Source organism: Ahaetulla prasina, chromosome 1, assembly GCF_028640845.1.
Source record: "Ahaetulla prasina isolate Xishuangbanna chromosome 1, ASM2864084v1, whole genome shotgun sequence".
NCBI lineage: Eukaryota > Metazoa > Chordata > Lepidosauria > Squamata > Colubridae > Ahaetulla > Ahaetulla prasina.
The window spans coordinates 177,108,098-177,122,554 of record NC_080539.1 but is presented as its reverse complement, the minus strand read 5'-3'; the positions used below and the strand labels follow the sequence as shown (position 1 = coordinate 177,122,554).

General features: G+C 40.3%; 2 protein-coding genes across 9 annotated transcripts in view; one reads left to right on the top strand and one right to left on the bottom strand.

Moving 5' to 3' along the window:
* The window catches only part of WDPCP (WD repeat containing planar cell polarity effector), a 262,122-nt gene that overhangs the window by 221,704 nt on the left and 25,961 nt on the right, over positions 1-14,457 (bottom strand). The window lies entirely within an intron of this gene.
* Positions 13,908-14,457, top strand: part of UGP2 (UDP-glucose pyrophosphorylase 2) — a 43,189-nt gene continuing 42,639 nt past the window's right edge. The window contains exon 1 of the mRNA XM_058182580.1: positions 13,908-14,040. Coding sequence (XP_058038563.1) covers position 14,040 — 1 coding nt within the window. The 5' untranslated portion in view covers positions 13,908-14,039. The remainder of the gene's footprint in view (positions 14,041-14,457) is intronic.

Genomic DNA, 14,457 nt, shown 5'->3' with positions numbered 1-14,457 from the left:
CCTAAATATAGCAAATATAACATATAATGAACTATGCTAGCATATGTTACGGTCACTTTGTATCTGATTTCCAGAAGACCTAAGGCGGAAAGACGTCACATGATTAGAATTTGTGTGTGGGATAGAGTTAAGTACAGTCTGATCCTGGCAGAGGCCATCATTAAGGCGAGTTGGACAGCTTGATAGATCTCCTCTGCACCAACTAATTTTTATTACTGTTTCTTGGCCAGTGGCAAAGGTTCTCAAACTGGGGTTCTCAAACTGTGTGATGCCGAGCATCCCTAAAACAATAATTGATGTTTCCTCTCCTAAATAAAACTGTTGAGCTGCAGCCTAACAGAAGTCCCACTCTTACCAACTTCTCCAGGCAGAGTCAAAGTATGGCCCAGCAGTGATCCATGCAACTGCATGCAAACAAGCCAGGTATATATATATCCGAAGTTGCAGCACTGTCAAACGTTACTTGCAACAATGAGTCCTGTGGGATCCCCATTCTCAAATACATCCCAAGGTGCCTAGATTGAGGCAGTAGTACCCAATTTTACCTTCTTTTTCAAATATGGCTCTTCCTGGGCTTCATCCCAGGTGGTATCTTGCCCTGAGCTTGTGCACGTACTCCAGTTAGCCCAAATGCTCCTTTTCTTCTTTGCAGTTTCTCTCTGCTCGATTCTGTTTCCCTAGCCAACAGTTGCACAAAACAAAGGGTAAGCTGCACAATGTGGAGACCATTTTAGGTTCCAATCCTGCTGTAGTCTGGAGGAGTTTCCATCCGCTTGGAATGGTGAAAGAAAAGTGAAGTAAGCTGGGGGTTTGATTAGCACAACACTGTAGAAATTGAACTGGCAAGTTCAGAGCAGCGTCAGCCTCTTTCTCCTCCCCAATTCCCATCAGCTATATGATGAAAAAGGTGGGGTGGGCAAGAGGGGCCCATTCCAGGGAGTCCATCTCAGGAAAGTTGACTGCCAGAGTAGACGTCATGCACCAACTGCAGCTTTGCTCAGCATACTTTTGGTAGGCAAGAGGCAAAGTTGCCAATCATTCACAGGTGGTTTGCTATAATCCATCTGCACCACAAGCAACATGGGTCTACCCAGGTGCCCACTGAGAAAATGATGAGCATCCCATCCCAAAGACTTCGGTTCTCCTGATACATCAACTAATCACTTTCTCCTTTAACTCTCTGCCCCAGAGCTTGGAAACTTCCCTTATAACAGAGACCAGGTTTGGTCATCCTCTAAATTTCAAAGTAGGATCTTTTCCCAAGCCTGATGTAGGGTCAGCTAATCTTCAGTCAGAATCAAGGGATACTAAAGCAGTCCCAATTATGCTTTGTTCACATCTTGGGCGGGGGGGAGTGGGAAACACACCTTGCAGTATAGTCAGGCTGCCTGCAATGGCTCAGCTTCAACACCAAGGATGAAACTGTCCAAAAACAGACTAGAAAACGACAATCCTGGCTAGATCACCTTGGACAGTATCCAGAAGTGAGTTGGCATTAGAGCCATTCCTGCAAGTGTAAAGGCTGTTTCAGGAGAGCTTGGCACCCAAATCTCAGATACAGCATTGACTAGCATTAACAATTCAGGGAAGGCCACCCTGATCTAAGCAAAGCTAAACTGTGACGTGCCCAGTGGTGGGATTCAATTTTTTTAACAACCGGTTCTGTAGGCGTGGCTTATTTTGGGGTGTGGCTAACTGGTCATGTGACCGGGTGGGCGTGGCTGGCTGGTCATGTGACCGGGTGGGCGTGGCTGGCTGGTCATGTGACTGGGTGGGTGTGGCTATGGGCATAGAAACTGAGTAGGGCTAAAGTCATTTTTGACCAGTCCTCGCACTTTTGACCGGCCTCGCACTTATGACCATCCTCACATTATTTATTTATTTATTTATTTATTTATTTATTTATTTATTTATTTATTTCGATTTTTATACCGCCCTTCTCCCGAAGGACTCAGGGCGGTGTACAGCCAAGTAAAATTCAATATATATTAATGCCCATTGCAGCATTTTTAGCAACCATGTCACTCATTTCACAACTGCTTCTCTTCACCACGGTTACAAGATAGGGCACAAAATATAAAATGTGCAGTCGTAGGTGTGAGGACCGGTCAAAAGTATGAGGACAGGTCAAAAATAACTTTTTCAGCCCTCTGAGAAGTCCCTATGCACAAAATGCTGCAAACAGGCATAAATGATGACCGGTCATAAGTGTGAGGACTGGTCAAAAGTGTGAGAACCTGTCAGAAATCACTTTTTTCAGCCCTCTGGGTAGTCCCTATGTGCAAGGGACTACTCAGTGGGCTGAAAAGTTATTTTGACCTGTCCTCGCACTTTTGACCAGTCCTCGCACTTACGACTGTCCTCACATTTTACGTTTTGCACCCTATCTTGTAACCGTAGTGAAGAGAAGCAGTTGTGAAATGAGTGACACGGTTAAGAATGCTGCAACAGGCATAAATGTGAAGATGGTCATAAATGCGAGGTCTGTTCAAAGGTGTCAGAACCTATCAGAAATCACTTTTTTCAGCCCTCTGCAGTCCCTATGCACATAGGGACTACCCAGAGGACTGAAAAAGTGATTTCTGACAGGTTCTCACACTTTAACCAGTCCTCACACTTATGACCATCCTCACATTATTTATTTATTTATTTATTTATTTATTTATTTATTTATTTATTTATTTCGATTTTTATACCGCCCTTCTCCCGAAGGACTCAGGGCGGTGTACAGCCAAGTAAAATTCAATATATATTAATGCCCATTGCAGCATTTTTAGCAACCATGTCACTCATTTCACAACTGCTTCTCTTCACCACGGTTACAAGATAGGGCACAAAATATAAAATGTGCAGTCGTAGGTGTGAGGACCGGTCAAAAGTATGAGGACAGGTCAAAAATAACTTTTTCAGCCCTCTGAGAAGTCCCTATGCACAAAATGCTGCAAACAGGCATAAATGATGACCGGTCATAAGTGTGAGGACTGGTCAAAAGTGTGAGAACCTGTCAGAAATCACTTTTTCAGCCCTCTGCAGTCCCTATGTGCAAGGGACTACCAGTGGGCTGAAAAGTTATTTTGACCTGTCCTCGCACTTTGACCAGTCCTCACACTTATGACCATCCTCACATTTTACGTTTTGCACCCTATCTTGTAACCGTAGTGAAGAGAAGCAGTTGTGAAATGAGTGACACGGTTAAGAATGCTGCAACAGGCATAAATGTGAAGATGGTCATAAATGCGAGGTCTGTTCAAAGGTGTGAGAACCTATCAGAAATCACTTTTTTCAGCCCTCTCGGTAGTCCCTATGCACATAGGGACTACCCAGAGGACTGAAACAAGTGATTTCTGACAGGTTCTCACACTTTTAACCAGTCCTCACACTTATGACCGGTCATCATTTATGCCTGTTGCAGCATTTTTAATAGCCATGTCACTCATGTCACAACTGGGGGGTGAGCAGCTGCTTTGAAAGGAGGGGGTCGAGGAGAGGGGCGACGAATGGTAGAAGAAAAGGGAGGGCTTGGTTCAGGATGGGCACGGGGAAGGGAAGAAGTGCTGGTGGCTGGTGGAGGAGTGCGAGGGGCTTCGCTCCTTCTATGCCCACCATCCCCTCCTCCCTCCCTCCCTTCCTTCCCTCGCTCCCTCTGCGGCCTGCATTCCTCTCTGCTTCCCACGCCCCCCTTTTGCACCCAGGTCGAGGCAGAATTAGCAGGCCGTGCCTCAGGCCGGCGCCGGCTCCCCCTCCTCCCCCCGCCCCCACCCCCATCACCACCACCGGCCTTCCCTTCCCTTCCCGAAGCCGGGGTCTCCCCGGGCTGGGCCATGACTGAGTCAGCTCATCCCCGTCACGCCGAAGCCGGGTCTGCCACGTAAGGAGACAAAGCCGAACGCATCTTGACAGGTGAAGTGGGCGGGGAATCGGCGGCGGCGGGAAGGAGGGAGCGCGAGCGGGTGCTCATGCGCCCGGTGGCACCGAAAGCTATGGGGAGAGAGGAGTTGGGGTGGGGTTTACCGTGCTGAGGGCTCACAGCCTAGCGGAACGTAGAAGCTGCAGCAGCTCCCTGCTTGTAGAATAGAATAGAATAGAATAGAATAGAATAGAATAGAATAGAATAGAATAGAATAGAATAGAATTTTTATTGGCCAAGTGTGATTGGACACACAAGGAATTTGTCTTGGTGCATATGCTCTCAGTGTACATAAAAGAAAAAGATACGTTCATCAAGGTACAACATTTACAACACAATTGATGGTGTGTCCTTATAAATCATAAGGATTTATGTGTCCTTATAAATCATAAGGATTGCCAGCAACAAGTTATACAGTCATAAATGGAAAGAGATTGGTGATGGGAACTATGAGAAGATTAATAGTAGTGTCAGGGTGATGGAAGTGGCTGCTAAATTGTGGGGGGGAAATTGAATGGAAAAAGCTGGGATGAAGATGCCCCTCCCCACCATTACTTACCAGTGTCTGTTGGCGGCCGCGTGGTGCTTGGATTGGGTATGCTGTGAGGCCACCATAGAAGCGTCTCTCTAGCCAGCGATTAAAGCGCCTCGCTGGCCACGTGGCCAGCAAGGCGCTTTAATCGCTGGCTAGAGAGACGCCTGGATGGAGGCCTGCTTCGGTCGGCGGCCTCGCAGCCCACCCAATCCAAGCACCACATGGCCGCCGACAGACACCGGTAAGTAATGGTGAGGAGGGGAGGGGCAAGGGGCGGGGCGAACCGGCAATTTAACAAACGGTTCGGCCGAGCCGTCTAGAACCGGTAGAATCCCACCACTGGACGTGCCCCAAATCCACCCCTCAAATTTGCTCATGACTCTGAGAAAATCTGACCCAAGAGGAATATTTAAGCAATTTACTTGATCTCACAAGTGGCTGTTTTTGTTTTAAGACAGCCCAGTGTTTCTCAACCTTGGCGATTTTAAGATGGGTGGATTGCAACTCCCAGAATCCCCCAGTCTGGGAGTTGAAGTCCACCCATCTTAAAGTTGCCATGGTTGAGAAATACTAAGATAACCTACGTGTACATGAGCATGTAAATCCATGACCATCATTTCATTTTTAGTAAACTAATCCATCATTTTTCCATGACTATAAGCCAGCTGTATTAGGGTGGTGCAGACAAACACATCATACAAAACAGCCACTGAGAAATGGAGGGATTTTCACAACAAATCTCTTGCAAATAGTTTGGAATTAACTTTTTGGATTAAAGCCATGTCTTCTTGACATATTCAAATAATACACAAAATATTACCAGTTTATCTTTACTATGACTAACTTAGAAGAGACCAGGCACTGAATTTAAAAAAGAGAGAGAGAGAGATTCAGGGAGCTGGTTGTCAGAAGTCAGATGTATGTTGCCAAGTTAAATATGTACTGAAGGATTTCTGACATATTTGCATTATTGCGTTCAATCACACCACCATCTGTTCCATTTGCAAGTCATTCCAAAGGCACATTAAATCCAGCATGCATTTCCCCACTTGCCCCTATTATCCATGCTCAAACCACTACCCAATCAAGGTTGCCAGATGCTGAGTTCATTTTTCCCTCCTAGAATTCCCAAAGCTCCATTAATCAGCAAAGCCTTTCCTTTTCTTAATAAAAAGAGAAGCAAAACAAAACAAAAAAAAAATGTTTTTTGCTTCCAGCAAGCTTTGTGATTTCTTTTTTTTTTTAAGAATGTAAAAATTTAGGAGAGTTTCTGGCTATCAGATTTATGTTGCAAAAATCCAGATGACAGCTAACAAGAGACAGCATGCTGCCATGCTGACATCCAGAATTCAACACCCCAGTTTTGGTAGCTCTAGAAGAGATATTACCAATCCCAAATGTGTGAAAGGCTTACCTTGCATTAAAAGCAAGTTTTGTCAACATGGAAATCAGTTATCTTTTCACTGTTTGCTTCCCCCCCACCCCCGATTATCTTTTCAAAACTGAATTTGCATTTAAGCCACTTAAAAGTTCATCATTCTGATGAGATTTTTGTTTTTAGAACCAAGTTTCAGAAGGCAATAGAAAACTTGTTACCCTTATTTCTCAGCTCCATCTTAAAGCATATACCGATACTAAAGCAGTGGTTTTCAATTGTGGGGTGCTGACTACAATGGGGTTCAAAAATCATCTAGGTGAGACATCAAATAATTTAATATGATGGTAATCTAAATCAATGTAAAAGTATCATGGATGGAGAAGAAGTGAGCAACTTAAGAATGAAAATACAATATACAATATACCCTTTGTATCCATGTAGCTGTACTGGTTGTGGATATTCTAGAGAGGAAAGAGAAACTAGAAACATATATCAGTTTAATGGGAATTGTTTCCTTCCTTCTCCTTAGGAAGCTGAAAAAAATGATCTTTGTCAGAGAATGACAAACTCCTTGTTCTGTTCATTTCTTTTTAAGTCTGAATGTAAGATCAGGGACTGAGCCTTAAAAAAGGAGGAAACCTGCAGGCAAGCAGGCAGAATTGAAAAATATAATTCTTAAAGATTAAAATGAACAGCAAATATCAGGCCCAGATAGCAAACAAGAAGATGGACAAAAGAGCAAAAGTGCAACATAGGGATCAAAATCTGAAAGTAAGCAGCTATGGCTCAAACATTAACGGTAAGTAAATGGATTAATTTGGCCACACCGTATGCAAAGTAAATAAATGGAAAGGAAGTTCCAAATTAAATCCAAAGAAGCAAGGACATCCTAAAAGCATAGCAAAAAGAGATGGGGGTGAAACGTATTGCCTCGTCAACAAAATCCTTACTGTTTCTCTCTGCTCAATAACCAGGGCAATCTTTGTCCCTCTAATATTCTTCAAATGTGTTAGACCAAGGGTCTGCAAACTTGGCTCTTTTAAGACTTGTGGACTTCAGCTCCCAGAGTTCCTCAGCCAGCTTTGCTCTGGGAGTTGAATTCCACAAGTCTTAAAAGAGCCAAGTTTGCAGGCCCCTGTGTTAGACTACAATTCCTATAGTTTTCAGTCCAAACAACTAGAGCATGTTGGCTGAAAATTAATGGATAAATACTGATTGTACCTGGACAGTACCCAATACAAGAAGGCTAACAAAAGAGATGATAGGAGAAACACTTGTCAGTTCAGTTTTTATTCCAGATCAACTCTCATCTGCAATTCATTTCCCTTCTTAGTCGTCCAATAGTAAATACATTTGATTGGGCCGAATATCCCATGAGTTCAGAAAAATAATAATAATAAAGCACTGTACTGGCTAAATCACCATCAATTTGGGACAAATAGCATGGTTTAGCTTCTAACCATTAGCTTAATTCTTGTCTTTATCTAAGAAACACTTCTATATAAGGAAAAAATAAAGACGCCCTTGACCTGAAGCTCAGCTTCTGTTAACTTTATGGACATACCCATGTACTTTTCTTAGCAAAAATAGTAAAGCGATTTTCCCTTGTGCGATGGAATGTATACCCAGAGAAGGGAGTGGCATCTCAGAAGAAACACCAGGAAGAGGAATTCTGGAGAGAAATTCAAAATAAGAGGCTGCACAGCCCTGAACTAGATAGAAGCAGGAGAAAGAGGTTTAGGGTAGCCATTCCTTAAAATTCCCCACGGTATATCTATTAGATTAGAAGTTTGTTTGTTTGTTTAAAAAAATATTGATTTATTTATAAAATTTATTGGCTTTCTATCTTATCATAGGGTAACTCTGGATGGCTTACAGTTACATACACAGTTAAAACATAAAAAGTTAAAATCAGACGTTAAAAGCAAGGACACATGGAGAGAGCGGAGGGTGGAGTGGGGGGAGGTGGGATCTGTTATTATTCAATTAATCATTTCCATTGCATTGTTCCCCCACTGGGGCCCCAAACTAATTGGCAAAGCCATGTCTTAAGGAAAAGATAGGAGAGTTATACACCAGTGAGCCATGGTGACACGATGATTAGAATGCAGTACTGTAGGCTAATTCTGCTGACTGCTGGCTGCCAGCCATTTGATTCTCACTGGATCAAGGTTGACTCAGCTTTCTATCCTTCCGAGGTCCGTAAAATGAGGACCCACATTGTTGGGGGCAATAGGCTGATTCTATAAACTGCCTAGAAAGGATTGTAAAGTACTGTGAAGTGGTATGTAAGTCTAAGTGCCATTGCTATTGATATAGATGTAGTCTGGCAAGAGTCTGTCTATTAAATGAAAGTAACAAAGGATTGGATTTTGCTGTGTCATCTTTGGGCTTGGGCCTAATATATAACTTTCTTCTAGGTTTTTTTCTTCTTTCCCACTCTAATCTTGTAAAAATCTAGTTGATTAGTAGTTGTCTGGGTTTTTGCAGCTGAGATCTTGTAAACCCTAGTTTACAGGCCTACATTTTCCAGATAGTTCCCCCAACTTCTTACTAGGCCAATCTTGTTTAGCCTTTTTCAAGATCATCCAGGTTTCTTGCCATCTACTGTTAGGTGTTGTTAAGTGCCAAATTCAGCTAGTCTTCGACTTACAACCACAACTCAGCCCAAAATTTCTATTGCTAAGCAAGACAGTTGTTGAATGAATTTTGCCCTACTTTACAACCTTTTTTGCCACAGTCGTTAACTGAATCACTGCAGTTGTTAAGTTAGTAATATGGTTAAATGAATCTAGCTTCTTGATTGACTTTGTAGTCAGAAGTTCACAAAATGTGATTACATGACCTTGGGATACTGCAACCATCATAAATACATGCCAACTGCCATGCATCCAAATTTTGATCACATGACCACAGGGATACTGCAATGGTCGTAAGTGTGAAAATTGAACATGTTACTTTTTTGAGTGCCATTGTAATTTTGAAGAGTCACTAAAGTTGTAAGTTGAGGACTACCTGTATCTATCAGCTCAGTCAAAGCAGCCACTATCTTTAGCAGTTGCACATTTTTTTCTCGACTAGGCCAATCCTTTATATCGATTGCTTTTGAACTAAATTAGAGGTCTAGAAATGACATGAAGTTTATTTTGGCAATAAATAATGTCTTGCAACATTCCTCTTTTATCCTTAGTTGATTCATTCCTTCTTGCTTAAAGGACTCTTGCCCACTGATTAGGTTAAACAAATATTGCATTAGCTCATCCTGTTATAGGCCAGACTTTTCACTAATTAGGGTTTTTTTTTAAAATAAGAAAGATAGGTGCTGTACAGTATATTCATTTATACTAGGGAAACCTCCTCAGCCTGATCCAATTGCCTATGCTTGCAGAATTACACTCAAGATGAAGTGAGTCTCAGAGAGAAAGACACTGTAGAAATTAACTAGAGCAGTTTAACTTTCATGCCATTAAACAACCTGATAGTTGCTCAGGTCTTGGACACAGAAATAGATTTTTAGATCTGGGAATTCACAAGGCCCAAACATAAGAGGAAAAGCATCTTGTAAGCAGTGGTGAAATTCGAATTTTTTTAATACCAGTTCTGTGGGCATGGTGTGGCTTGGTGGGCATGGCAGGGGAAGGATACTGCAAAATCTCCATTCCCTCCCAACTCTGGAGCCAGCCAGAGGTGGCAATTGCCAGTTCTTGAACTACTCAAAATTTCTGCTACCGGTTCTCTAGAACCTGTCAGAACCTGCTGAATAGTAGCCCTGCTTGCAAGGGTTAACGAAAACTATTACATCTGGAAAAAAAAGGAGGCAAAACAGGTGTGGAATAAGCCTGCACTCAGTCATAGGTTCTTGCTGGCTCTTAATGTGTCCATGCATCCTGGCAGACAACTGGGCAAAGTGGTACTCACATTTCTGATACAATGCTGAGGGTAGGCACTCATTTAGATTCTGATACAAAGTATCAGAAAGTATCATGGAAGAAGCAAGGATGGCAAATATGGAATGATAAGGGGGAAACCTTTGAAAATAACCCAGAAGAAATGTAGGAAAGTAATTATTGGCAGCCAAAATAGCAAACATAGATAATACTAGTAGTTGTTGAACATGGATGATTGGTTTCAATCCAAAGAAAAGGTGTTTAGCGATTGAATGTTCATTAGATCTTGAGTAGCCTAAAGTCCAAAATACTGAGAGAGCAATCCATGGTAAGGGTACTGAAAAGGAAGGACACATACATAGGACCTTATTTATTGATCTCAGAGAAAAACGGAGTTGAAAGTGAATCAAAGGTTTTATTTGTCAAAGGACCTTAGCAAAATCTAAGGTCAGCTACTAGTTCATCTGACTGAACCAGAGAAAGAGGAACTCTTATCACTTATATCTATAAACCTTTCCTTAATTCTAGAAGTAATAAGAGTAAGTTCAGATAAAGTTAGAATCTTGCACATATTTGTTAAGCTTAGCTCACATGCTACACACATACTTAGAGTTGACTAGAACTGACATTTGGGTACCCTCCCAAAAAATGTTATCACTTGTATTTCTTAAGACCTGGGTTATCAGCAAGACAGGGAGAATAATTTGTGTGGGTATGCAGAGCAATTAGAAGCTGTAAATTGTATTTCCAGAACTTAGTTGGAAAAGAACAAATTTTGTTGGTAGTTTGAATAAAAAGGGGGAAAAACTGTAATGCTGTTTTTATACTGCTTCTTTCAATTAAATCCTTAGAATCCTTAAACTAAAAGGGCTAGGCTGTTTAAGATCCTACAGCAAATGTAGACAAAATGTGCCATTCCAGAAGTTCTTGAAAGGCTCCTAATACCTTAAACATTTTCATTGTTCATGGGAAGGCTGTGACTTCAAATTTGTTGACAACTAGACTGCCACAAAAGTCTACTATGCAGGTCTTCAACTATAGCTGTTCTATTGACTATAATATCCAGCGATTATTGGAACTGGAGCCCAGCAACTTCTATAAGAGCAGTTTCTCCACCACTTTATCAAGAACATTCAGTTTCTACTGAGAGTTGACTCAGACTTGAAAGCTGAAAGGCAGGCAGCAAACCGGGCTCAATCATTCATTTCAATAGTTGTGGCTTCCACTAATGAACCAAAAGAACAAGAGATACATTTGATAGAGCTCCAATCCAGCCTGAGATGCATATATTGTAAATGCCATCAAATAGCTATTTCTTTCTGACCTTAAAAAATGGATGTCATTTGTTTTTTTGCTTTTCTTTTTTGTTTTATACTTTTTAACTTAGGCATTTATGTGCCACACAAGAATTAGGCCCAAACATTAAACTAGAACAGACCAGGGGTGAAATCTACTTACCTTCCTTACTGGCTCAGAAATCCAAACGCCGTGCACAGACCTTCTGTGCATGCGCAAAACCTTCTTCACATACGCAGAAGGTAAAAAATATGTTTACTTCCTGGTTAAAACCAGGAAGTAATGACACCCAGGCGGCTGGTGTTGCTGGTGGTTTGGCGATCACTACCGGATCGCTGAACCATCAGCCACGATTGCTACTGGATCCCGAGATCTGATCAGAACCGGAAACATTTCACCCCTGCCTCTAATTCTGTCCAAATTAAATTATACTATTGGGTGCAGCTATGAGATTTTGGAGTAAATGTCCCTTATTAAATCTTTTTTTAATATATAATTTGATGATCAAACTGATTTAGTTTTAAGTGAATATTTACCCTGTTTCCCCCCTGATAATAAGCCCAATTAGGCTTTTGAGAACATGGCAATAAGGCCAAGCGCTTATATCAGGTTTCAAAAAAATATAAGACAGGGTCTTATTTTCGGGAAAACATGGTAAGGAGATGCTTTGTGCAAAGGAAGTATTTAGTAAATAGAAAGGGAAGATTGTTAATCCATTTTTTGTTTTGTTGTAGGAAAGGTATAAGAAAATTATACAATTTTTTTTAATTCAGGGAAAAGTAAATAATGTTTACAGGCAAAGAATATTTGTTTCAATTTCCCAAAAGAGTGTGATTAAAAAAAACCCTCCTAACTTTTTGTTTCCTATATTTGTATTCCTATATTAATTTGTAAAACAGCTCCATTAGTCTCTTTTTGCCCAGGGATTTTACATAAAAATTGAAGTTAAATATAATGTTTGGAAGCGGAGTTAGAGTGACTCTGTCTTTTTGCAGTCCTTAGCACCAGCAAATTCCTCACAGCCTTTTGATTTGTTCTAATTGTTTTAGAGATACATTGAAGGTATATTTAGAGCTATATTAATTTTGAGAGAAGCAATTTTGGTTTATATCTTTGTTTTTTAAATACACTGGTGTAATTAGACCTGGTTTTATAATGTTTTGTTAGTGTTCAGTTAGTAAAAACCAAATGGCAGCACTGTAATATGTAAGAAGTATCTCGTATATAATTGTTAATTTAAATTTGTTGGAAGAAATATCCATCTGGGTTCAGTTCCAAGTGGGGACAAAGACACTGGAAACATGGAGGCTGCTTAGAAATATGGTTTAATGGTGGTCAGGATCACATGGCTTGAGTTCCTGAACAGAAAAAGCTGAGATCCTGTGTGCTCCCTGGTTTTATGCTTTTTCTGAGCTTTGAACTTTCTGGGGCACAGGAAGAGTATCCTGATTGGTTGTCAGACTCCCAGGGGGTGGGGGTGGGGTCTTAGCTAACATTGTAGGTTGTCCCTCAAGCTTGCCTGAGCCTTGCCATGTGGTGAGTTTCTGTTCTATTGTGTTGCAAATGATGGGGGGATTGAGTGAGCTTGGTTGAGGCTTTAATGGCCCATTGACAAAGGTGGGGAGAACGAGTTTCTACCTTTGACCCATTGACAAAGGTGGGGGGGAAGTCAGGAAGCTGCTTTGTCTTTAAAACATGTTTCTCCATTTCTCATCCAGGGAAATATATTCTGCCTTTTAAGTATTTTCTAAAATATTTCATTCTTCTAGGAGGGGGGTGGGTCCTAAATTCCTACAAATTAATATTGATTTAAATTATCTGATGAAAGTAATTTAAATAGGTGGTGGCAGATAATTTTAGTGTCTACTGTAATTCAGGCTTCCCTGATCTATATCACTGTCTAAAAGAGGTTCAATTCTGTTTTATAAATAGGGGAAAAGGCACAAGAAAGAAATAGGGCACAAGAAAAGGAACATTTGATGGAAGAAAAGAAAAAGAAAAAGCAGGAAGGAAAGAAAAGGAAGGTGCTCAGAAAAAGGTTTGTTAAGAGATTTCAGTTGTATGATTTAATGTCCTATTATATTCTATTAATGTTAACAGAATATACTAATTGAATATAGTTTATTAATCAGTACATTATAGCTAAAGATTTGTGGCTTGTTTACAATAACAGGATAGGCTTGCCCCAACCCCTTGCATCTGGGAAAATGTCTTTGACTTCAGCTTATCTTAAAATTAAAATGCATATAAAATGCCTAACTGTAAAGGGAAAGTGTCATATATAAAGCCAAACATTATTCAATCGTGAGTGCTCTTTTGAAGATCACTCACATGCTATTTTTCTTTTTATAGCTAATAAATTCTCTAGGATTCACACTGGTTTTTGTAGACTCAGCTGCCACTGACTTTCAGAAACCAGCCTTGCAGGAAGTACGTACAAATCCAGCTATCAGGTTAACAAAAGAATCTCTGCTTTAATTCTCTGGCTTCATGTTTCATATTGCAATTTTTTCCAAACATGTCTTTAAATTCTTTTCCTATTAGATCTGCAAATCATAGGACTCAATATCAACTAAAGTAAGCAGTGCTCTGTGTTAAAGTTAAAGTTTCCACCATTATCCCTTGGAAATTTTTTTTATGATTTTTATGCATTAGATTAATGCTTGTTTAAATCTAAATTACTATCAGATGATTGGCAGACATGTTCTTCAGAGGTTATCTGAGGTACCTAAGATCACATTGTAAAGATGAGAGTTTTAAGATTCCAAAACTAAGTTTAGGAGCTTGGCTACAACTCTGAACTGGAGCCAACCCAAGTTTCTCAGTTTTCAGCTCGAAAGACAAATGCACAAGGAGATAAACATCTTATTAAACAGAGTACAAAAATTACAGAAGCTTAGTCAGCAATTTTGTGAGTTAATTGAAAGATAGCAGCAATCCATTGTTAGAAAGGAAACTTAACTAATGGGTGAAAATTGTCAAAACAAAGCCATCATAATGAACTCTGTGAATGAGTCAAGTAAATAAAAAGGAAAAAGTGAGTAAGAAAATAGTCTATTAATAGGAGTAATGATCTTTAAGCATTTGAGTCTACTTGACTGGAGTCCCTCTTGGTTTTTTAAATTACTTGTTAGACTATTTCATATATTGAACTACTTTTAATGATGTATGATTATTTTTGTTGATGTTTTCATTATTGTTTTATGCTGTCCAAGGTCATTGTTTCAGTTAAATATGCTTCAACTGAATGCTACAAACAAACAAACAAACAAAAAAGGTTGCATTGTCTGAAGGCAGAACCCTTGGATTTACAATGATTCTTCCATTATTTTGTCTTCACACATTAAACATAAGGCAAAATATTTACAGCATGTCATAGATTTTCGTGACTTTCTTCCTAAAATGTTGGAGCTTTATTCTTCAAAATCTTTCAGGAAACCATTTCAGGTTTTTA